The sequence below is a fragment of the Acinonyx jubatus genome, chromosome D1 (assembly GCF_027475565.1).
Source record: "Acinonyx jubatus isolate Ajub_Pintada_27869175 chromosome D1, VMU_Ajub_asm_v1.0, whole genome shotgun sequence".
NCBI classification, from domain to species: Eukaryota; Metazoa; Chordata; class Mammalia; order Carnivora; family Felidae; genus Acinonyx; species Acinonyx jubatus.
In genome coordinates, this window is record NC_069390.1 from 59,183,904 (window position 1) to 59,209,606 (window position 25,703).

At 38.1% G+C, this 25,703-nt stretch overlaps 1 protein-coding gene across 7 annotated transcripts in view; it reads right to left on the reverse strand.

Annotated features, from left to right (window-relative positions):
- The window catches only part of GDPD4 (glycerophosphodiester phosphodiesterase domain containing 4), a 174,253-nt gene that overhangs the window by 139,478 nt on the left and 9,072 nt on the right, over positions 1–25,703 (reverse strand). For all 7 annotated transcript variants that reach the window (XM_053203733.1, XM_027039609.2, XM_053203731.1 and 4 more), the window contains exons 2-3: positions 12,389–12,591; positions 7,588–7,691 (exon numbers count right to left, since the gene is read on the reverse strand). In XM_053203733.1, the coding sequence (XP_053059708.1) occupies positions 7,588–7,691; positions 12,389–12,577 (293 nt within the window). In that variant the 5' untranslated portion in view covers positions 12,578–12,591. The remainder of the gene's footprint in view (positions 1–7,587; positions 7,692–12,388; positions 12,592–25,703) is intronic.

A 25,703-nucleotide genomic window follows, 5' to 3' on the forward strand; every position in this document is an offset into this window, starting at 1 on the left:
AAACGGAGAAACAAACTCTTAACTATAGAAAATAAACCGATGGTTACCAGGGAGGAGGGGGAGGGGAATGGATTAAATAGGTGGTAGGGATTAAGGAGGGTACTTGTGATGAGCACCATTGTATGGAAGTATTAAATCACTAAATTCTACACCTGAAACTAAATTTACACTGTATGCTAACTGGAATTTAAAACTTGAAAAGAAAAAAAAACTCTCAACAAATAAATTATAGGAAGAATATACTTCCATATAATAAAGGACACATATGACAAGCCCATAGTGAGTATCTCACTCAACTGTGAAAGGTTGAAAGCTTTTCCTCGAAGATCAAGAACAAGACAAGAGTGCACACTCTCACTACTCCTATTCAACATAGTACTGGAAGTCCTAGCCAGAGCAATCAGGCAAGAAAAGAAATAAAAGGCATCAGAATCGGAAAGGAAGAAGTATGACTGTGTCTACTTGCAGATTACATAATTTTATATACAGAAAATCCTAGACTCCACCAAAAAACAGTTAAATATAATTAACAAATTAACAAATACAAAATCACCACACAAAAATTAATGGCATTACTGTACACTAATAATGAGTTACCTGTAAAAGAAATAAGGAAAAAATCCTATTTACATTAGTATCAACAATAAAATACTTAGGAATAAATTTAACCAAGGAGGTGAAGGTCTATGTACTGAAAAAGATAAGACACTGAGGAAAGAAAGTGAAGACACAAATAAATGGAAAGATATCTCATGTTCATGATTGGAAGAATGTTATTAAAATTTCCATATTACCCAAAGTCATCTACAGATTGTTCAATCCTTATCAAAATTTCAAAGGCATTTTTCATAGAAAACAATCCTAAAATTTTTAAGGAACCACAAAAGACCTTCAATAGCCAGAGCAATCTGGAGAAAGAACAAAGCTGGAGGCATGACACTCCTTGATTTCAAACTGTATTACAAAGCCACAGTAATCAAAACAGTATGGTTTTAGCATTAAAAAATAGACACATAGATCAGTGGAACAGAATAAAGAGCCCAGAAATAAAACCATGTAATAAGGCCAATTAATTTATAGCAAAGAAGCCAAAAACCAAGAATGTACAATGGGAAAAGAGCAGTCTCTTCAATGAGCAGTGTTGGGAAAACTGGACAGCCACATGGCAAAGAATAAAACTGGACCACTCTGCTATACCATACACAAAGATCAACTCAAATGGATTATTAAAGATTTTAATATAAAACTTGAAATCATAAAACTCCTAGAATAAAACATAAGCACTAAGCTCCTTGACATCCATCTCGGTGATGATTTTTTGGATTTGACACCAAAAACAAAGGCAACAAAACAAGCAAGTGGGACTACATCAAACGAAAAAGCCTCTGCCTAGCAAAGGAAGCCATTCTCCAGATTTCACTTTCATCAAAATAAAAAGGCAACCTATTGAAAGGGAGAAAATATTTGCAAAACATATACCTGATTAAGGAGTTAATATCCAGTACACACAAAGAACTCATACAATTCAAAAGCAAATAAATAATCCAATTATAAATGGGCAGAGGATCTAAACAGACATTTTTCCAAAGAGGACATACAGATCAGCAGGTCCATAGAAGTTATAGCAAAGGGAATACAGTCAATGGTATTGTAATAGCATCGTATGATGACAGATGGTAGCTATACTTGCAGTGAGCACATCATACAGAATTGTCAAGTCACTATAATGTACACTTGAAACTAATGTGTGTCAACTATACATCGATAAAACAAACCAAAAAAAAAAAAACCCAGTGGATAGAACAAAAGAGGAATATGGGACAAGATGGAGTGGAAATATGTTAATATGAATGTAGGGGCTATTAATGCAAAATTGTATATAGGCATGGAAGAGGATTGGTCCAGTTCACATCCCACTGTGCTCCAACCCTGGTTCCATTCTTGTGAAGAATAAGCTCATCCAGAGATGAACATCTCATATACGATGAATATGTTAAAGAAATGCTTGAGTTGTTTAGGATAGAGAAGAGAATATTTAGGGGAATGATGGCTGTCTTCAGTTGTCCTTCACTGTATGAGGTGCTAGATGGCAGAACCAAGACCAGTGAGTAAAAGTCACAGGGAAGCCAGGTTTCAGCTTATTATAATAAAGAGCTCTTAAAAACTTAGAGCTCTATAAACAGGGAAAGACTGAAACAAAAAAGTGTACGTGCCCACCACTTGAAGTTTTAATCAGAAATTAGGAGACCACCTGGAAAGATTATTTAAAAATATGTTTACCATGTAGAGAACTGGAACAGTTGGCCCCAAGGTCCCTTCTGACTCTGTGAGTCTACATCTTTAAATGGGATTCTGCTGAGACTACTAGATACTAACCCCCCACACATACCCCTCCTTTTATGGGTAAGTAGGCTCCACCTACTCTCTGTGTACACTACTAATGAAACTTTTTCCCTAAGAGAGAGATTAGAAGTCTACTACAATACTTTTTCTTTATTATTTTACAGTTTATGAACAGTATTTACATGAGATTCTCCCATTTGCCCCTCAAAACAGTCTCATGAAATGGGTACAGCCAGAGTTTGCCTGCTCTCTCTCTCTCTCTCACACACACACACACACACACACGCACACACACACGCGCACGCACACGCGCACACACAGAAGCACATATATGCACATGCACAAAGAATGAATACACACAAATTCATACACAGACCCATGCTAAAATACATGCATGAGGTAAATTTCAACCTTTATTGTGATCATAACTGATGCTTATCAAATGTAATTGGTTATTTTAAAAGTCAATCCAAATGAAATCTGAATAAGCTCCATCTGATTGTCAATTTTCTGGTTTTAATATTATATAATAGTTTTACAAGATGTTAATACTGGGTGAAGCTAGGTAAATGTTGCATGGGACCTCCTTGTATTTTCTTTTCAACTTCCTGTGAATCTATAATCATTTTCTAATAATTTTCCAAATAAAGTCCAAAAAATCAAACTAAAATATGATATCACACTGGTACTCATGAGAGAGAGAGCAGGTAGGGAAGAGGAAGGCATGAGTGCTGATACATAGGCACATGTACCCCAATGTTTATGGCAGCACTTTCAACAACAGCCAAATTATGGAAACAGCCTAAATGTCCATCAACTGATGAATGGATAAAGAAGATGTGGTTTATATATACAATGGAATACTACTTGGCAATGAGAAAGAATGAAATCTGGCCATTTGCAGCAACATGGATGGAACTGGAGAGTATTATGCTAAGTGAAATAAGTCAGTCAGAGAAAGACAGACATCATATGTTTTCACTCATATGTGGATCTTGAGAAACTTAACAGAAGACCATGGGGGAGGGGAAGGGGGAAAAAAAGTTACAGAGAGGGAGGGAGGCAAACCATAAGAGACTGTTGGATAATGAAAACAAACTGAGGGTTGACGGAGGGTGGGGGAGAGGGAAAAGTGGGTGATGGGCACTCAGGAGGACACTTGTTGGGATGAGCACTGGGTGTTAAATTATATTTTTTAAAAAAAGAGGAAGGCAGAAGACAGAAAGATAAACTAAAAGCACAAGACCTTTAAAAATAAGTCATAGTGAAAACGGGCCTAAAAGATTTTAAAAATAAACAAGTGGGACTACATCAAACTAAAAAGCTTCTGCACAGCAAAGGAAACCATCAACAAAATGAAAAGGCAACCTACCAAAAGAAAGAAAATATTTGCAAATCATACATCTGATTAAGCAGTTAATACCCAAAATATTTAAAGAACTCCTACAACTCAATAGCAAACAAACAACCCAGTTTACAAATGGGCAGAGGATCTGAACAGACATTTTTCCAAAGAAGACATTCAGGCCAAAACTACACCACTAATCATCAGGGAAATGCAAATCAAAACCACAATGAGCTATCACTTGACAACTGTTAGAATGGCTATTACCAAGAAGCCAAGAAATAACAAATGTTAGTGAGGATGTGGAGAAAGGGGAACCTTTGTGCACTGTTGGTATGAATGTAAACTGGTGCAGCCACTATAGAAAACAGTATGGAGGTTCCTCAAAAAATTTTAAATGAAACTAACCATATGACCTACCAATTCCACTTTGGGGTATTTATCCAAAGAAAATAAAAACACTAAGTCAAGAAGATAGATGCACCCCCACGTGCAATGCAGCATTATTCATAATAGCCAAATATGAAAACAACCTAAGTGTCCATCAATGTATTAATAAAGAAAAATGTGGTATATATATATACAATGGAGTATTATTCACCCATTAAAAAAGAATAAATCTTGCTACTTGCAACAACATGGATAGACCTTGAGGGTATTTATGCTAAGTGAAGTAAGTCACAGAAAGATGAATACTATATGGTCTCATTTATATGTGTAATCTAAAAACAAAACAAAACAAAACAAAACAAAAAACAAAAACCAGCCTCATAGATACAGAGAACAGATTGGTGGCTGCCAGAGGCAGAGCATAGTAGGTAGGCAAAATGGGTGAAGGGAGTCAAGAGGTACAAATTCCAGTTATAAAATAAGTGAGTCATGGGGATATACAGCATGGTAACTATAGTTAATAATACTGTACTGTACATTTGACAATTGCTAAGAGAGTAAATCTTAAAAGTTCTCATCATAAGAAAAAAATATTTGCAACTATGACAGATGTTAACTAGACTTATGTGGTGATCATTTTGCAAGATATACAAATATGAAATAACTGTACATCTAAAACTAATATAATGTTGAGCATCAATTATACCTCAAAAAAAAGTGTTGGTGAGGATGTAGAGAAAGGAGAACCTTGTGTACTGTTGGTGGGGATATAAATTGGTACAGTTAACTGTGGAAAACAGTATGAAGGTTCCTCAAAATTTAAGAATAGAGAGCCACCTGGGTGGCTCAGTCAGTTAAGTGTCTGACTTTGGCTCCGGTCATGATCTCACAGTTCTCAAGTTCAAGCCCCACACTGGGCTCTGTGCTAACAGCTGAGAGCCTGGAGCCTGCTTCAGATTCTGTCTCCCTCTCTCTCTTCCCTTCCCCGACTTGCGCTCTGTCTCTCTCTCTCTCTCTCTCTCTCTCTCAAAAATAAATTTAAAAAAACATTAAAATTTTTTAAAAAATTAAGAATAGAGCTACCATATGATCCAGTGATTCCACTCCTGGGTATTTATCCAAAAGAAATGAAAACACTAACTTGAAAAGATATATAACCCCCATATTCATTGCAGTGTTATTTACAATAGCCAAGACATGGAAACAATCTAAGTGTCTACTGGTGGATGAATGGAGAAAGAATATGTGGGGTGTGTGTGTGTGTGTGTGTGTATGTGTGTGTGGACAGACAGATAGACAGACAGATAGATATTATTTAGCCATAAAAAAAGAGGAAATCTTGTCATTGTGACAACCTGGATGGTCCTTGAGGGCATTATGCTGAGTAAGTCAGACAGAGAAAGACAAATACAATATGTTTTCATTTATATGAAATCTTAACAACAACAATAAAAAATCCTAAACTAAATATACAGATACAGAAAACAGATTGGTGATTTCCAGAGACAGGGGGTGAGGGTGAAGGTGGACAAAAAGGTGCAAACTTCCAGTTATATATATATAAAGTCTTGATGTAATGTACAGCATAGGGACTGTAATTAATGATACTATATTATATATTTGAAAGTTATTAAGAGACTATATCTTAAATGTTTCCATTACAAAAAATTTTTTTAATTTAAGCTAGTTTAAATTTAAACTAGAATTTTTAACGATGGGTTAAACGATGTATGTTAACTAAATTTAATATGGTGGTCATTTTGCATATATACAAATATCAAATCATAATATTGTACATCTGAAACTAATAAAATGTTATATGTCAATTATATCTCATTAAAAATTTTTTTTAACTGGGGAAAATTTTCTAAGTACAAGAAATGAAACATTTTTGTATTCCAAGTGCTTTTTAATAACTTAGAACTGATCCATAAATAAAGACAGCATGTAAACTGATAAGAAAACTCACTAAAGATCCCACAAAATAATAGGCAAGGGAAGAAAACTAAAAAGAATATAAATTAAACTAGTTTTAACACTTAATCAATGATTAAATTAAAACAAAACAAATTCTATATAGAAAATTAATAAAAATTATTCAAAATAAGAATAGCTAGTGCTGTCAATGGCAGGTTAAAATAGAAACTCTCATATACTTCTGTTGTGAATAACAATCACTACCACCTTTTGAGAAAGTACTTCAGCAATAGGCATAATGAATTTTACAAGTGTCTATTCTTCTTGACTTAGTGATGCTGCTTGTGGGACTCTATTCTAAGATCTAAGTCAGAATACAAACCTTTCTCTGCACTCTTATTTTCTAAAAAACAAGAAAATTGGAAACACTCCTAATGCACAACAATAAAAAGTGGTTAAGTATATTATAGCATCTTCATGTCATGAAATATTTTAAAATCATCTTAAATGATATTCTGTTTTGGGGGCACATGGGTGGCTCAGTCGGTTGAGCTTCCGACTTCGGCTCAGGTCATGATCTCACGGTCAGTGAATTCAAGCCCCGTGTCGGGCTCTGTGCTGACAGCTTGGAGCCTGGAGCCTGTTTCAGATTCTGTGTCTCCCTCTCTCTGACCCTCCCCCGTTGATGCCTTGTCTCTCTCTGTCTCAAAAATAAATAAACGTTAAAAAAAATTTTTTAATTTTCAGTTTTTAATAATTAGTCAAAATATAATTGTAAGTGAAAAGGCAAAACAAAATTATACATACGTATGGTATGAGCGCAATAATATAAAAATAAGCGTAGAAAAAAAGGCTGGAAAATATACCAAGAAGTGACTGTCACTCAAGAATAAGACTAAACCAATTTTTATATTTCTAATTTTCTGCGTTTGAAACAAACCATATTTTACTTCTACAAAGGTAAAACTAAACAGTATTCCATTTTTTTAAAAAGCCTCATATCCAAACATATACCCCTTTCTCCCCGAAATACCAAATAATGGGTAAGATTTGTAACCATCAAGCCAGAGAAACTGGAAGAGCTGGGAGGAGTCCAGGATGAAGAGTTTGGCCATGAAAGGGTACCAAGAAGGACCTGCTACTGTGTTCAGAGTTCTAGGAAGCTCCCTAAGGGCAGAAGGAAGAGGCAGAGGCCAGAGGTAAGGCAGAGACATGAGGGTTGGTGAACAGAGATCATGAAGACCAACTAGTGTAGGCATCAACAACCCAGACAAAAGACTGAGGAACAAGGTGTCAGGGAATCATCTGAATAAATACTGGGGATACTGGAAAAACAGAGAAAGCTTCCCACTGAGCCAGATTTGGTCTAAATATGAGAGTGAGCCCAGGTGGAAGGTAAACATAGTAAGTGAGAGTGCTGAGCATTCTTCCTCCATCCCAACATTAGGCATCTTATCCACCTGCTGTGCAAAGCCCAATTTTGTCCACCCTCTCTCTTATGCCACCAGATCTTTTCAGCCTGAGATTCAATTCTGGTGGCCAGCAAACAAAAGAGCCTCTACCCAAATGAAAATACAAAACATGAAACTCACCAGTCAAAGCCAAAGTATTCATTTGACGTTTCTATCCACACGAACAGCAAAACCACAGACAAGAGAAATGAAATAATCAGAAATGGGAAAAATATCTTCTCTTTCTGGGAAGATAAAGAAGTATAAATTAGATCCATTTATCCATGTCACCTCACCAATATCTGTATATACTTGTCAAAGGTCTGTATAGTTGCAGCTCATTACCCTCTGGAGGCTGGAGTGACCACTGTATTGTCTTTACCCCTGTGGAATTTTATGTAAGCCTATTTCTAACATTTATTAGTTAACTGCAATTACATGCTTATATGTTTGTATTTGGTGAGACAGTTTCTTCTTTGAGGGAAAGGAACTTCTGTTACACACCTCTACCCTGCCAATATCTAGCATAGTTCCTTAAATGTCACTGTTTCTTAACAACCATCTTGCATTTATCCACCTCTTCATCTACCAAGTGTTTGTTTGGTAACTCATTCATTGAGTAATTCATTCACTCATCATTCATTGGTTCATTTAGTCACTTATCTACCCAAACTAGGGGGATAGAGGACAGGTTAGGAAACAAGGCTTTTTTTGAGTCGCTTCTTTGTGCCAGTACAATGCTAGAAATTTCACAAACTACTTTCATTTGCTTAAAATTTCAGTAACAGCCATATAAGTTGGGTATTGTTAACCTCACTTTGCAGAAGAGCTAAAACTCAGAGAGGTAAAGTAATTGACTTAAGGTCACACACCCAAAAAGTGGCAGGGTCACTGCCTAGATCTCTGAGCCTAAAGCCAGGATGGAGGATATCCTTACGGAGGAGGTGTTCAAACAGCCTTGAAGGCAACCCCTACAATGAAAGTCACATCACAAACCAGCCATACCAGAGGTTGGTATGCACCTCCTAGGAATATTAGGTTTGGGTTGCTATCTGAGTTATAATCTTAACATTTATGTATCATGTGAGTAAGAAATTTTGCCTTTAATCTGTAGTCTTTAATCTGGACAAATTAATCTCTGCCCTGTCTATATTATGGTATTATTGTGAAAAGTAAAAATAAAGAAATTAAACTGAAAATGTAGAAATGATACTCTAAAAAGATGAGAGATATTACAGCTATCAACATACACTTTCTGAGTTTAGGAGGATGAAGAGTACAGGATCTTTGCCTCAGGTCTTATATTCATTCTCTACTAAACATTGTATGGACCTTTAAAAACATGTATCAGATAATGTCATTCCCCTGCTCAAAATGCGCCAGAGCAAACTGCCTGACGTGGCCCATGAGATCCTCCATGGAGGATCCTGTCCACCCCGACCTCATCCCTTGTCCACCCTGACCTCATCCCATTCTGTACACTCTATTTCTGAACTCCAGCTACAGTGGCTTTCTTTTTGTCTCTAGAACATGACCAAATTTGTTTCCACCTCAAGAGCTTCATACTTTCTGGTCCTTTTGCCTGGAAAACTTTTGCCCCCAGATGTATATGTGGCTAACTCTACCTCTCTATTCAGGAGATAGCTCACATGACACATTTTCAAAGAGGTCTTCTCTAACCATTCTCTCATCCCAGGTTCTAACACATTTTCCTATTTATTATCTTCAAAGCTCTTATCACCACCTGAAATCATCTTTCTTCATTTATTGTCTATTAACTAACTCATCCCCCTGGATTGTAAGCTGCAGGAGGGCTGAGACCTTAGTTGTCTTATTCACTGTGGCACATAGTAAGTGTTCCACAAACTTGTTTTTATTGGATAAATCCATTTCCTTATAATAGATTCTCACTGTTGCCACTCTTGCTCAATCATTTTCAAAGGCCCCCCATAGTTTACAAGAGAAAGTTCAAACACTTCAGCTTGACACAAAGATGTCTCATAATCTGATCAAAATATTCCTTTCCAACCCTGCTTACCATTGTTTTACATGTCCCTAATCAACACTGGAAATTTGTTTTTCCCTAAACACACCACTGTGCTTCTCTATCCCTTGATGTCTGACCACCTCATTCCCTTTACCCACAATCCCTTGTACCAATATTTCTGTATGTGAAAGATCAGTTCCACAAGTCCATGGCTCCAAGGAGAGTAATAAAATAGCTAACATTTATTGAGTGCTAATTTTGTGCCAGGCACAATTCTAAGTGTTTCCCACATATTACCTCCTCCATCCCCACAACAAATCCCATTGGTGGGTACTGTTATTACCATCTCCAATATTCTAATGAGGAATCTAAAGCACCAGATGTCAAGTAACTTGTCCAAGGTAACACAGTGGTAAAGCTCTAATTTGGAGATAGTCAGTGGTGAAGACAGGTAGTCTTTTCCCAAAACAAAAGATTTTAGGGTTTTTTTTCATTGTTCTTTTAATTTTTTAAAAATGTTTATTTATTTTTGAAGGACAGAGAGATAGAGTGCGAGCAGGGGAAGGGCAAAGAGAGAGGGAGACACAGAATCCAAAGCAGGCTCCAGGCTCTGAGCTGTCAGCACAGAGCCCGACATGGGGCTCCAACTCCGAACTGTGAGATCATGACCGGAGCCAAAGTCAGATGCTTAATTGGCTGAGCTACCCAGGAGCCCCAAGATTTTAGTTCTTATGCTATATGCTCTACTCCTTCCTCTGAGCTGAATGGAGCCTTGAGAATTATATAGGGACGCTAGGAATTATCTAGTTCAATTCCCTAGCAGTAAGGAGGCTCCGAGATCTCCCATAACCAGCCCAAGGGCAGAGTTGGAAATAGTACCCAAACCTTCTCCCAGGCTCTAGTCCAGAGATTTTTCTATTATACCACACTGCCTCAAATGTCACCCTTCCCATGAAGCTTCCTTTTCTCTTTCTTTTACTACATAGTAACTCTCATATAACTTACTGCCTCATCCCTAGGTAATAAATATCTGTTGAATCAATTTTCTCTTCTCCATTTTATCATCACTACTCTAATCCAGACCACCAACATCTCTTACCTTAAATACTGCTATTGCTTTCTCTTTGAAGGCAAAGACGTCTCCCTCCCTATTTTGTACTTTCCAATGCATTCTCCACATGATCAAATAATTGTTCCAAAACATAGATCAGGCAACATTAGCTTAAAATCATTAGGGATTCTTTATCCCCTACATGGCAGAGGTCAAATTCTTCAAACCACACAACATCTGTCCCATCTCCCTCTCCAGCTTTGTTTCCCATCATTTCTCCATTTGTATCCTCTGTTCCACCTACAATAAACCGTATACCAATGCCCCTTGACTCCTCCAATACCATTTCTTCTGCCATTCCCTAATCCTTACTTACCCAATTCTTAATCTCCTTCTAAATAAAGTTTCACCTTCTATATAAAGTTTTCAGCCCCTCCCTTGGCACATGGAAGCATGTATGCATACACACATACATGATACTCTCAGTATTTTTTTAATTTTTTTAATGTTTATTTTTGAGACAGAGAGAGAGAATGAGAACGAGCGGGGGAGGGGCAGAGAGAGAGGGAGACACACAATCTGAAGCAGGCTTCAGGTTCTGAGCTGTCAGCACAGAGCCCAACATGGGGCTTGAACCCACAAGATGTGAGATCATAACCTGAGCCAAAATCGGGACACTTAACTGTGCCATAACCGACTGAGCCACCCAGGCACCCTGATACTCTCAGTATTTTGAGACTGCATGCATGCTTGTCTTTTCTGCCAGTAGACCATGAATTACTTGACAGCAGGAACCGTATCTAAGGTATTTCTGCTATTCCCAGTCACTAGTATATAAAAGTGCTTAGAAGCTATAAGCTAGTATAATATCTGGGAAGGAAAGATAGAGGAGACAGAAGAACACTTCTAATCCAGGCAAGCCTCCCATTTCTACCCCTTTCCTAATATGTGCTCCCTATATATTAGGCATAAGAAATTAGTAATCTAACTGTTCACAATCTCAAACCCTAGGTGGGCCATGTCTACAAGTGCATGAAGGTACATGATATGGCCCTCCTCTTATCACTTCAGTGTGCTCATCATTTTGTCTCTTATATCAAATAGCCCACCAAAGAGTGCTAGCAGACAGCTTAGAGTTTAAAGAAAGAGGTCCTCAGAGCACCTGGGTGGCTCATTCAGTTAAGCATCCAGCTCTTGATTTGGGCTCAGGTCATGATCCAGGGTCATGGGATCAAGCCCTGCATCGGGCTTCATGCTGAGTGTGGAGCCTGCTTAAGATTCCCTCTCTCTCTTCCTCTCTCTCCTCCTCTGCCCCTCTCCCCTATTCACATGCGCGCGCTCTCTCTCTCTCTCTCTCAAATAAAATAAATAAATAAAGAGGCCCTCAATGAGGCTAGGCCACATGCCACCATTCAGCCTTACTGAAGTTTTTCATTAGGGAAAATTGGGCATTAGCCTGACCAATAATAAAGGACTACCTTGTTTCCCACTTGCTGTACCCCCCCCCCCCCATTAAGCATAGCTCCTTTGGGAAACTTACAATGAAGAAAGAATTAAAGATTTAGGCATTCCTGTAATTCCTAGTCAAAAACATCTAATTGTATCTAAACTTCATTTTTTCTTAAAGCTCACTAAATGAATAAAAGCAAAAACAAATGAATGATATAAAAGAGGTTGTAAGAAAAAGGAGAAGTAAAGAACAAAAGTGAAAGAGGAAGAAAACAAGCATACGTTTCTGTAAGGTTAACTTTGGCTCCAGAATTGTGGCAGGCTTTTCGTCAAAGAACTAGAGCTCTATCATGCCCAGTCCTGGAGAATCTAATGAGCACTCATGGGGGCAGGGACCAGCCCATGTTCCCTACATCTGAGAAAGTATGGTCCAGCTCCTTCCCATCTCTCTGTACCCAAGAGCAGCAGCAGGGTCCAGGTCTAGATTTTTTCTCCTGCTTGATTTGCCACTTGCAGGTGTAGCAACCAGTAATTAAGGTGATATAGCATTGTCGGCTGCAGGTGCATATGATCCATGGATTATGCTTTTTCAGACTTCTTTCCTGCTGGCTGTCAGGCTCAATCCTGTTGGCCTTTTTAAGCATGGTTCACCCTTCTTCTGCAATGACAAATAAAACACAATTAGGATCTTCAAATGTTTCCTACCTCACTGTTCTATAGAAAATTCCATCAAAAATAGATAAATTTTAAAAGTTTATAATCTAGGATAATGTACTGGAGTTGGTACAGATGAGTAGAGCTTCACTCTACCTTTCCCACTAATTTGTTGAGTATTTATTGCAGTCATGTACCATTCGAAGTTTAGTTTTCTCATCTCTAAAATGGGACCGTAATCTCTGTCCTAGACAACTAATAAATGCTAAAAGCATCAAATTAGGTAACATACACAAATGTGTTTTTTCAACTGTAATATGCTTTTGAAATAACTTGAAAACTTAAGAGGCATGGGTGAGGTATGTGAAAAATTTAATCGACCACTAAGTGACTCAGATATACAGCTGCCTGCCCCTCCTCTCCCCTATGGAATTAGTCAGGGATAGCCTCAATTTAAATGATGGAATATCAAAATAGGAATAGCTGAAATAAGACAAGTTTATTTTTTCTTTGGCCAACAAAAATGCTTCAACTGTTATGTGGTATATGGCTTCACAATGTCATTAGGAACCCATACATCTTCCAACCTGCTATTCCACTACAACACAGGGCTTCCTTCTCAGGGTCCAAAATGGTTGCTCAAGCTACATCAACTACGAAAAAGGAAGAAGAACAAAGAAGGATGCTCCCCCTTATTTTAAGGACAATTACAGAAGTTGAACATGACATTTCAGGGGGTTTCGAAAGAAAAGAAAAAAGAAAAGAAAAGAGAGGAAGGAAGAAAGATATTGAGGGATGTCTTGTTTTCTCTACTGAATTTTCTCACCCTACTGTGATAGGGTGATAGACTTTAAGAGAATGTGTGGAATTAGGGGGAAAATAAAAGTATTTAAAAATAAAAAACCAAGTCTTAAAGGGCCTAATCCAGGAGACTACTGTCTCCTGATCCTAGAGACTATTGTCTCTGTCCCTGAAAACTTTCTGTAGTGCTCCACTGTGTTTTTCTGTGAAAAGCAGTGTTGTAGTTAAGAGCGTTATAGTTCAGAGTGCATAGTCTGAATGGACTGGAGTAACCCTTCCACCTTAAGTACCAAAAAAACTGGGGTAAATATGAAAGAACAGTCTTCTCACAGTTGACAACAGGCAGTGAAGGACAGCAATCCTTGAGAGAGAAGAAACAAAGGAAGTGAGTATTGTAAATGCCCCACTTACAATCTGCCTAGTTTCCAGGATGAAGCGCTGGGCGTGAGAATGTATGTGGATCCTGGCAGTATCCCTGAACTGAGTGGACAGAAATGGAAGTCTGGCGAGGTAAAAGTTCCCCCCTCCGTGTTTTTCCCTGATTCTCCAACTGAATACTAATCAGTACATGCTTGTGAAGAAATTACCCGAAGCAAGGGACAGAACCTCACAAAAGGAGGTGGTTACACAATCTTTGTGTAACCTACTCACAAAGGCTTTGTGAGCCTACTCACAAAAGGCTGGGAATAGTTGACGTTTCCACCAGAAGAGAAAAACCTTCTAATACACAAAACACTATGAAGCATACTTGGAAGGGTACTGCCTCAATAGTGGGAAACAATTAGGCCTTATTTTATTAAAGACTACTATGGCCTGACTAAACAAAGCTTAGAGGTGAGCTTCAAAAGAATCAAAATGTTTCCAAGTAACTTGGCTATGGTCTGAAACAAAGATCAGAATTTAAAAAACCAAATACAAGAAGTAGCCAACAAAATTCTTAATGCCCAGCATTCAATCAAAATTTACCAGGAATATAAAAAAGTAAAGAGAATGTACCCATATGGAGGGAAAAAAAGAGCCAAGCAACAACTCAGAAAGGTCTCAGATGATAGAATTAGTAGGGAAGGACAACAAACATTTTTACAACTGTATTTAATACGTTCAAGACAGTAGAGGAAAACAAGCATGTAAGATATTTTTAAAAGACGTAACGTGAACTTCTAGGGATGGAAGATCTAATATCTAGGATGAAAATAAACTGCAAGGATTAACAGCAGATTAGACACTCCAAAAGAAAAGGTTAGAGAACTTGAGAATTTCTTTTAAATGAAGAGATCAACTGTGAGCTGAAGAACAACTATAAGCAGTCTGATATAAATGTGCCTGGAGTCCCTGAAAAAAAGGAAAAGAGAAAGCAAGGGATAAACACAATAGCTGAAGAATTAATGGCAGAAATTTCCAAATTTGATAAAAACTATAAACCTATAGACCCAAGAAGCACAACAAACCTCAAGGAGAAGGCACATACAGCAAACCACAAGACACATCATAATCAAGATGTTTAAAAACACTACTAAAGAGAAAAATCTCTCAATTAGCCAGAGGAAAAAAACATATTACATGTAGAGGAACAAAGATAAGAATGACTTTTTGACATTTTTTCAACAAAAATAATTTCTTGTTGCAAACAGTATAGGCCAGAAGACAGTGGAGCAACACCTAACCAAACAAAACATGTTAAGCTAGAATTCAGCACTTGCCATAAACAGTCTTAAAAAAACGAAAGGGAAATAAATACCTTTTCAGATATTCAAAACTGGAACTAGAAGAATGAATCACCAGCTGACTTATACTACAAGAAATGTTAAAGCCATACAGTATAAAGGAAAAAGGTACCAGGTGAAAATGCACATTTACATAAAGAAATGAGGTACACCGGAAATACTAAATATATGGGTGATATAAAATAATATTTTTCTTATTTACAAAATTACTTCAGAAGATAATTGAGGCAAAAACAATAATGATTAACACTGCAGCTTGTAACAATTATAGAAATAAAATGTACGACAACAATTGTTCAAAGGCCAGGAGAAGGGAAATTAAAGTGTAGTGTTATTCAATTCTCATACTACTCCATACATCACAAAGTAACCTCTGGGAAAAGGTGTATGTATATAATAAGTTAACAAAGAAGATAAAATGAAATCATAAATTTGGATCAATCAAAAAGAAAGCAAGAAAAAGGTGAAAAAGGAACAGAGAACAGGAGAACAAATAGAAAGCAAGTAGTAAATGCCAAATTTAAACTTAAATATGCCAGTAATTCCTATACAGGTAAACAGACTAAATGCTCCAATTAAAAAAAGACATTAAAAATTGTCTAACCAGGGGCACCTGGGTGGCTCAGTTGGTTGGGCGTCCAACTTGATTTCAGCTTAGGTCGTGATCTTATGGTCATGGGATCAAGCCCTGCATCAGGCTCTGTGCTGAGCATGGAACCTGCTTGGGATTCTCTCTCTCCTCTCTCTGCCCGTACCCAATTCACGTATGTACACTCTCTCCTTCTCTCTCAAAATAAATAAATAAGAATTAAAAAAAGATGTCTAACTGGATTAAAATAACAGAGCCCAATCATATGCTCCTTACAAGAGTTTACTTTATTGATACAGAAGATAAAAGAATGGAAAAATATACACTTTGTATATATATCAATGTCCCCTTACCAGGATATTGCCATGTACCAACCAAAGACAAAACCCCAATCACATGTAACAATAAGCATTTACTGCTCACACATCTAAGCTGATCAGCTATGTGTTCTGCTGATCTAGAATGGCCTCACCAAGTATGCCTGGGGTAACTTGGCTCCCCTCCATGTGTCACTCAACCAGGTTGGCCTGAGTATATTCTCATGGTGGTGGAAGCTGTCCAAGAAAGTAAGTCCTAACATGCAAGCCCATTTCAAGCCTCTGCTTCAAAGGATGTCCTCAAGTCAAAGTCAGAAACAGAGTAGGTCAACTCATAGGATGAGGGCACTGTAAAGTTACAAGGCAAAGAGTATGAACACAAAAGGTGTAAGTAAAGGAAGGGTAACAAGTGGAGCCAAATAATACAATCTACCTCACTAGTTACCAGCAGATAAAAAGACCTTGAGGCAAAAGCATTACCAGAGACAAAGAAGGACATTTCATAATGATGAAAAATGACTTGAAAAATAATTTTCAATTTATAGGCACCCAATCACATGGTCTCTAAAAGAGAAATGGAGAAATCCACAATCATGGTGGGAAATTTAGCATACTTCTCTCGATAAAAAATATAATAAGCAGACAAAGAAGTTTATAAGGATATGAAGATTTTAACAACTTGATTAACAAACTAAGCTTAATGTTTATAGAACACTATACTCAATGACTGCAGAATGTACATTATTTTCAATGTGAAATGAAACATTTATTGAAAGTCATATATTGAACCACACAACTGTTTTTAATAAGCTTCTAAGAACTGAAATCTTAAGAGTATATTTTCTGACTATAGTGCAATTCAGCCAGAAATCAATAAGCAAAAGAAAAGTACAAAAATCCACATTAGGGAATTAAACACTATATTTGTAAAAACCCATGGGTCAAAAGAAAACAATCACAATGCAAATAAGAAAAAAGTCTGAACTGGTTGATGATGAAACTGTGATGAAACTACATGAGTTTGGAGTTAAGATGGAGGAGGAGTAGGGAGAGCCTAAGCTTGTCTCATCCCTTGAACACAGCTAGATAGTTATCAAATCATTCTGAACATCAAAGAAATCAATCAGAGGTCTAAATGAACAAAAACTGTAAGACTACATGTAGAAAAGGGACCACTATTTGGAAGGTAGGAGATGCAGAGAGTTTACCAGGGGAGACATTGCTCTAGGTCCAGCTGCAGAGAGGAATCCAGCTTAAGGAGGCTACCACAAAGTAGTATAAGCAATGGAGCCCAAAATCTGAACTTTTATCAATCCTCTACCATGGGGGAAGTGCCTGGCTTAAAAGTGCTCAAGTAGTGAAGTGGGTTAGAATCCCAGGCGTGACAGCGTGGTTTGAGGATCCCATGGGTTACAAGAAAGACAGGTCATACCAACATGCTGTGCTGTTTCCAGGCATAAGAGAGGGGACTCACTCTGGCTGAGGGCTACAAGCAGAGGTGCCAGTTTTCTGTTCTGTTTTGACATAAACCCTGAACAGCTGAGCAGTAGTTCCACTGCTTTTTTCCCACAGCAAGCAAAAGCGTGGTAAGACCCTCCCCCAGAGGAACAGAGGAAAATTTGGACTTTTGAAACTCAGTCATGCACCTGAGATTAAAAAGCCTGGACAAAAGCTGGGTGAATGCAGTCTGAAAGAAACTGTGGATATAAGAGGGGTAATTAATTGCTCTTCTGTGAGGTTTCCCTGGAGTTGGGGTGGGGGGTGAACTTTCAGGTCCAGGACTATAGAGCCGGGCTCCACCATATTCATTCCACCCTTTAGAGCTGAAAGCCTTCAGGGACCAAACAGTGCACCCTAGAGGAGGATGGAGCCACTTAAACCAAATCCCAATCCCCACCCCAGAGGCAAATTTCTACTGAAACAAGTCAACCTGAGCATTAGCACCACAGGCCTCTCCCCAGAAAACCAGCACAAACAACTCCCTTGCACCAAGTCTGCAGGTCATAGTGCTACAAAGCTTCAGCTCCAGGGGAAACAGGATCTAACTTCCCTTTTACTTTTATTCTTTATTTATTTTTTATTTTATTTTCTTATTTTTTAATTCCTTTTTTTACTTTTTACTATTATTTTTAATTTATATACATATTCCTTTATTTTTTATTTTATTGGTTTTGTTTTACTTGATTTGAATTTTGGATCTGGAGTTTTTTAATAAGCAGACCAAAACACACCCTGGATCTAGTCTTTCTGTGTTTTTATTGTTATTCTTTCTTTGTTTTTTGTTCGTTATTTTGCTTGTTGGTTGGTTTTTATATTCCTTCTTTGCTCTTCTCTTCTCGGGACAAAAAATGACAACATAGAGAAACTTACCCCAAAAGAAAGAAAAGGCAATAGAACTGATGGACAGGGATTTAATCAACTATATAAGTAAGATGTCTGAACTAGAATTTAAAACCATGGTTATAAGAATACAAGCTGGGTTGGAAAAAAACATAGAAAACACCAGAGAATCCATTTCTGCAGAGATAAAAGAACTAAAATCTAGTCAGGTCGAAATTAAAAATACTATGTTTTTCAGGAGTGAAGATGGCTCCATAGGAGGACACTGGGCTCACCTTGTCCCGCTGATCACTTAGATTGCACCCACATCAGCCTAAATAACCCAGAAAACCGCCAGAAGACTAGCAGAATGGACTCTCCGGAGCCAAGCGTAGATAAGAGGCCCACGGAAGAAGGTAGGAAGCACAAAGAGGTGGTGCACGCTACACGGACTGGCGGGAAGGAGCCGGGCAGTAGAGGGGCAGCCTGCCTACCAAGGCAGAGCCCCCAAGTCTGGCTTGCAAAAGTGGAGGGGCCGGACTCCATAAGTTCTGACAGCCAGCGGGACTTAACATCTGGAATGTTAAAAGTCAACAGCTCTGCTCAGAGAGCAGGAGGGCGAAGGGACACGGAGAGGGAGAGGTGTTGAGCCCCGGAAGACAGAGCTCAGCTGGGCGGGGAACAAAGGCACTGGCAAGCGCCATCTCCCTCTCCCTCTCCCACCCCACAAAAGCCGAAATCCCAAAGGGAACCAGTTCCCATCACCAAACTTGCTTGCACTGGACAAACACCCAATGCTCCATTGGTCTGCCTCCCCCCCAGTGCTGCAGGGTCCCTCCCACAGGGGACCACTACAGCAAAGCGAGCTGAGCCTGCCCCTCCTGCCCCTGTGCACCTTGCAGATCCACCCCGGCTAATACACCAGATCCCATCAAAGCAGCACCACAAGCCTGGCAGTGTGCAAGTAGCCCAGACAGGGGCCACACCACTCCACAGTGAGTCCTGCCCCTGGGGGAGGGGACGATAAGGTACACACCAGTCTGACTGTGGCCCCAGCGGTCGGCTGGGGGCAGACAGCAGGTCTGACTGCATCCCTGCCCACCAACACAAGTTATTCCAGACAGCACAGGGGAAGTGCCCTGTAGTTCCGTGCCACTCCAGGGACTATCCAAAATGACGAAACAGAAGAATTCTCCTCAAAAGAAACTCCAGGAAGTAGCGACAGCTAACGAATTGATCAAAAACTATTTAAGCAATATAACGGAACAAGAATTTAGAATAATAGTCATAAAATTAATCACTGGGCTTGAAAAAAGTATAGAGAACAGCAGAGAATCTATTGCTACAGAGATCAAGGGACTAAGAAATAGTCGTGAGGAGATAAAAAATGCTATAAATCAGGTGCAAAATAAAATGGAGGCAACCACAGCTTGTATTGAAGAGGCAGAGGAGAGAATAGGTGAGTTAGAAGATAAAATTATGGAAAAAGAAGAAGCTGAGAAAAAGAGAGATAAAAAAATCCAGAAGTATGAGGGGAGAATTAGAGAACTAAGTGATGCAATCAAACGGAACAATATCCATATCATAGGAATTCCAGAAGAAGAAGAGAGAGAGAAAGGGACTGAAGGTGTACTTGAACAAATCATAGCCGAAAACTTCCCTGATCTGGGGAAGGAAAAGGCATTGAAATCCAAGAGGCACAGAGAACTTCCTTCAACATAACTTGAATCAATCTTCTGCATAACATATCATAGTGAAACTGACAAAATACAAGGATAAAGAGAAAATTCTGAAAGCAGCTAGGGATAAACATGCTCTAACATGTAAAGGGAGACCGATAAGACTAGTGACAGACCTATCTATTGAAACATGGCAGGCCAGAAAGGAATGGCAGGATCCTTCAATGTGATGAACAGAAAAAATATGCAGCCAAAAATCCTTTATCCAGCAAGTCTGTCATTCAGAATAGGAGAGATAAAGGTCTTCCCAAACAAACAAAAACTGAAGGAATTCATCAGCACTAAACCAGCCCTACAAGAGATCCTAAGGGCGATTCTGTGAGTGAAATGTTGCAAGGACCACAAAGTACCAGAGACATCACTACAAGCATGAAACCTACAGACATCACAATGACTCTAAACCCATATCCTTCAATAATAACACTGAATGTAAATGAACTAAATGCTCCAATCAAAAGACACAGGGTATCAGAATGGATAAAAAAAAAAAAAAAAAAAAAAAGCAAGACCCATCTATTTTCCGTCTACAAGAGACTCATTTTAGACCTGAGACACCTTCAGATTGAAAGTGAAGGGGTGGAGAACTATCTATCATACTACTGGAACTCAAAAGAGAGCTGGAGTAGCCATACTTATATCAGACAAACTAGACTTTAAATTAAAGGCTGTAACAAGAGATGAAGAAGGACATTATATAATAATTACAGGGTCTATCCATCAGGAAGAGCTAACAATTATAAATGTTTATGTGCTGAATATGAGAGCCCCCAAATATATAAAACAATTAATCACAAACATAAGCAACCTTATTGATAACAATGTGGTAATTGCAGGGGACTTTAGTACCCCACTTACAACAATGGATAGATCATCTAGACACAGGATCAATAAAGAAACAAGGGCCCTGAATGATACATTGGATCAGATGGACTTGACAGATATATTTAGAACTCTGCATCCCTAAGCAACAGAATATACTTTCTTCTCGAGTGCACATGGAACATTCTCCAAGATCACATACTGCCTCACAAAACGGCCCTTCATAAGTATACAAGAATTGAGATCATACCATGCACGCTTTCAGACCACAATGCTATGAAGCTTGAAATCAACCACAGGAAAAAGTCTGGAAAACCTACAAAAGCATGGAGGTTAAAGAACACCCTACTAAAGAATGAATGGGCCAACCAGGCAATTAGAGAAGAAATTTAAAAATACATGGAAACAAATGAAAATGAAAATACAACAATCCAAACGCTTTGGGATGCAGCGAAGGCAGTCCTGAGAGGAAAATACATTGCAATCCAGGCCTATCTCAAGAAACATGAAAAATCCCAAACACAGAATCTAATATCACACTTAAAGGAAATAGAAGCAGAAAAGCAAAGCACCCCAAACCCAGCGTAAGAAGAGAAATAATAAAGATCAGAACAGAAATAAACAATATAGAACCTAAAAAAACTGTAGAGCAGATCAATGAAACCAAGAGTTGTTTTTTTGAAAAAATAAACAACATTGATAAACCTCTAGCCAGGCTTCTCAAAAAGAAAAGGGAGATGACCCAAATAAATAAAATTATGAATGGAAATGGAATTATTACAACCAATCCCTCAGAAATACAAGTAATTATCAGGGAATACTATGAAAAATTATAGGCAAAAAAACTGGACAACCTGGAAGAAATGGACAAATTCCTCAACTCCCACATACTTCCAAAAATCAAATGGGAAGAAATAGAAAATTTGAACAAACCCATAACTAGTGAAGAAATTTAATTAGTTATCAAAAATCTTCCAACAAGTAAGAGTCCTGGGACAAATGGTTTCTGAGGGGAATTCTACCAGACATTTAAAGCAGAGATAATACCTATCCTTCTCAAGCTGTTCCAAAAAAGGGAAGGAAAACTTCCAGACTCATTCTATGAAGCCAGCATTACTTTGATTCCTAAACCAGACAGAGACCTAGTAAAAAAAGAGAACTACAGGCCAATGTCCCTGATGAATGTGGATGCAAAAATTCTCAACAAGATACTAGCAAATGGAATTCAACAGAATATAAAAAGAATTATTCACCACGATCTTGTGGGATTCATTCCTGGGCTACAGGGCTGGTTCAATATTCACAAATCAATCGACATGATACCTCATTAATAGAAGAAAGGATAAGAACCATATGATCCTTTCAATAGATGCAGAAAGGGCATTTGACAAAATACAGCATCTTTTATTAATATAAACCCTCGAGAAAGTCAGGATAGAAGGAACATACTTAAACATCATAAAAACCATTTATGAAAAGCCCACAGCTAATATCATAATCAATGAGGAAAAACTGAGAGCTTTCCCCCTGAGATCAGGAACATGACAGGGATGTCCACTCTCACCACTGTTGTTTAACATAGTATTGGGAGTCCTGGCATCAGCAATCAGACAACAAAAGGAAATCAAAGGCATCGAAATTGGCAAAGATGAAGTTAAACTTTCACTCTTCGCAGACGACATGATACTCTACATGGAAAACCCAACAGACTCCACCAAAAGTCTGCTAGAACTAATACATGAATTCAGCCAAGTTGCAGGGTATAAAATCAACGTACAGAAGTCAGCTGCATTTTTATATACCAATAATGAAGCAACAGAAAGACAAATAAAGAAACTGATCTCATACACTTGCACCAAGAATCATAAAATACCTAGGAATAAACCCAACCAAAGATGTAAAAGATCTTTATGCTGAAAACTATAGAAAGCCTATGAAGGAAATTGAAGAAGATATAAAGAAATGGAAAAGCATTCTGTGCTCATGGATTGGAAGAAAAAATATTGTTAAAATGTCAATACTACCCAAAGCTATCTACACATTCAATGCAATCCCAATCAAAATTGCACCAGCATTCTTCTCAAAGCTAGAACAAGCAATCCTAAGATTTGTATGGAACCACAAATGACCCAGAATAGCCAAAGTAATATCGAAGAAGAAAACCAAAATGGGAGGCATCACAATCCCAGACTTTAGCCTCTATTACAAAGCTATAATCATCAAGACAGTATGGTACTGGCACAAAAACAGATAGACCAATGGAATAGAATAGAGACTCCAGAATTGGACCCACAAATGTATGGCCAACTAATCTTTGACAAAGCAGGAAAGAATATCCAATGGAAAAAAAGACAGTCTAACAAATGGTGTTGGGAGAACTGGACAGCAACATGCAGAAGAATGAAACCAGACCACTTTCTTACACCATTCACAAAAATAAACTCAAAATGGATGAAGGACCTGAATGTGAGATAGGAAATCATCAAAACCCTAGAGGAGAAAGCAGGAAAAATCCTCTCTGACCTCAGCCACAGCAATTTCTTACTCAACACATCCCCAAAGGCAAGGGAATTAAAAGCAAAAATGAACTATTGGGACCTCATGAAGATAAAAAGCTTCCACACTGCCAAGGAAACAATCAACAAAACTACAAGGCAACTGACGGAATGGGAAAAGATATTTGCAAATAGCATATCAGATAAAGGGCTAGTATCCAAAATCTATAAAGAACTCAACAAACTCCACACCCAAAAAACAAATAACCCAGTGAAGAAATGGGCAGAAGACATGAATAAACACTTTTCTAAAGAAGATATCCAGATGGCCAAAAGACACATGAAAAGATGCTCAACGTCACTCCTCATCAGGGAACTACAAATCAAAACCACACTGAGATACCACCTCACGCCAGTCAGAGTGGCTAAAAGGAACAAATCAGGAGACTATAGATGCTGGAGAGGATGTGGAGAAATGGGAACCCTCTTGCACTGCTGGTGGGAATGCAAACCGGTGCAGCCGCTCTGGAAAATAATGTGGAGCTTCCTCAAAAAATTAAAAACATGATGGGTATTGAGGAGGGCACCTTTTCGGATGAGCACTGGGTGTTGTATGGAAACCAATTTGACAATAAATTTCATATATTGAAGAAAAAAAATTAAAAACAGATATACCCTATGACCCAGCAATAGCACTGCTAGGAATTTACCCAAGGGATAAAGGAGTGCTGATGCACAGGGGCACATGTACCCCAATGTTTATAGCTGCACTATCAACAATAGCCAAATTATGGAAAGAGCCTAAATGTCCATCAACTGACGAATGGATAAAGAAGATGTGGCTTATATATACAATGGAATACTACTTGGCAACGAAAAAGAATGAAATCTGGCCATGTGTAGCAACCAGGATGGAACTGGAGGGTACTGTGTTAAGTGAAATAAATCAGGCAGAGAAAGACAGTTACCATATGTTTTCACTCATATGCGGATCCTGAGAAACTTAACAGAGAATCATGGGGGAGGGGAAGGTGGGGAAGTTACAGAGAGGGAGGGAGGCAAACCATAAGAGACTTAAATACTGAGAACAAACTAAGGGTTGATGGGAGTGGGGGGGAGGGGAAAATGGGTGATGCGCATTGAGGAGGGCACCTGTTGGGATGAGCACCGGCTGTTGTATGGAAACCAATCTGACAATAAATTGTATTTAATATAAAAAAAGAATTAATGGGTTAACCAGGAAAATAAAAAAAAATTTAAAAATACATGGAAACAAATGAAAATGAAAACATGACAGTCAAAACCCTTTGGGATGCAGCAAAGGCAGTCCTAAAGGTATGCTTTTTTTTTTTTTTTTTTAAAGCATATTCCAACTCGGGCCTACTTCATGATGCCAGAAAGGTCCCGAACACACAACCTAACTTTACACCTAAGCGAGCTAGAAAAGGAATAGCAAATAAAGCCTAGACCAACAAGAAGGGAAATAATATAGAGCAGAAATTAACGATATAGAAACAAATCAACAAACAAAAAACAGATCAATGAAACTAAGAGCTAGTTCTTCGAAAGTATAAAAAAAGGTGATAAATCCTGAGCCAGACTTATCAAAAAGAGAAAGGACCCAAATAGATAAAATCATGAATGGAAGAGGAGACATCACAATCAACACCACAGAAATACAAATAATTATAAGAGATTACTATGAAAAATTATATGCCAACAAACTGGGCAACTGGAAGAAATGGACAAATTCCTAGAAACTCACAAATTACCAAAATTGAAACAGGAAGAAATAGAAATTTTAACAGACCCATAACCAGCAAAAAGAAATTAAACAGTAATCAAAAGTCTCCCAACAAACAAAAGTCCAGGGCCAGATGGCTTCCCAGGGAAATTCTTTACTAGACATTTAAAGAAGGGTCAATACCTATTCTTCCCAAACTGTTCTAAACAACAGAAATGGAAGGAAAACTTCCAAACTCATTCTACAAAGCCAGCATTACCTTGATTCTAAATCCAAAGACTCTACTAAAAAGGAGAATTACAGGCCAGTATGTCTGATGAAGACAGACAAAAAAATTCTCAACGAGATACTAGCAAATCGAATTCAACACTATATTAAAAGAATTATTCACCACTATCAAGTGGAATTTATTCCTGGGCGCAGGGCTTATTCAATATTCACAAATCAATCAACATGATACACAACCTTAATAAAAGAAAGGATAAGAACCATACAATCCTGTCAATAGATGCAGAAAAAGCATTTGACAAATAACAGAATCTATTCTTGATAAAAACCCTTAACAAAGT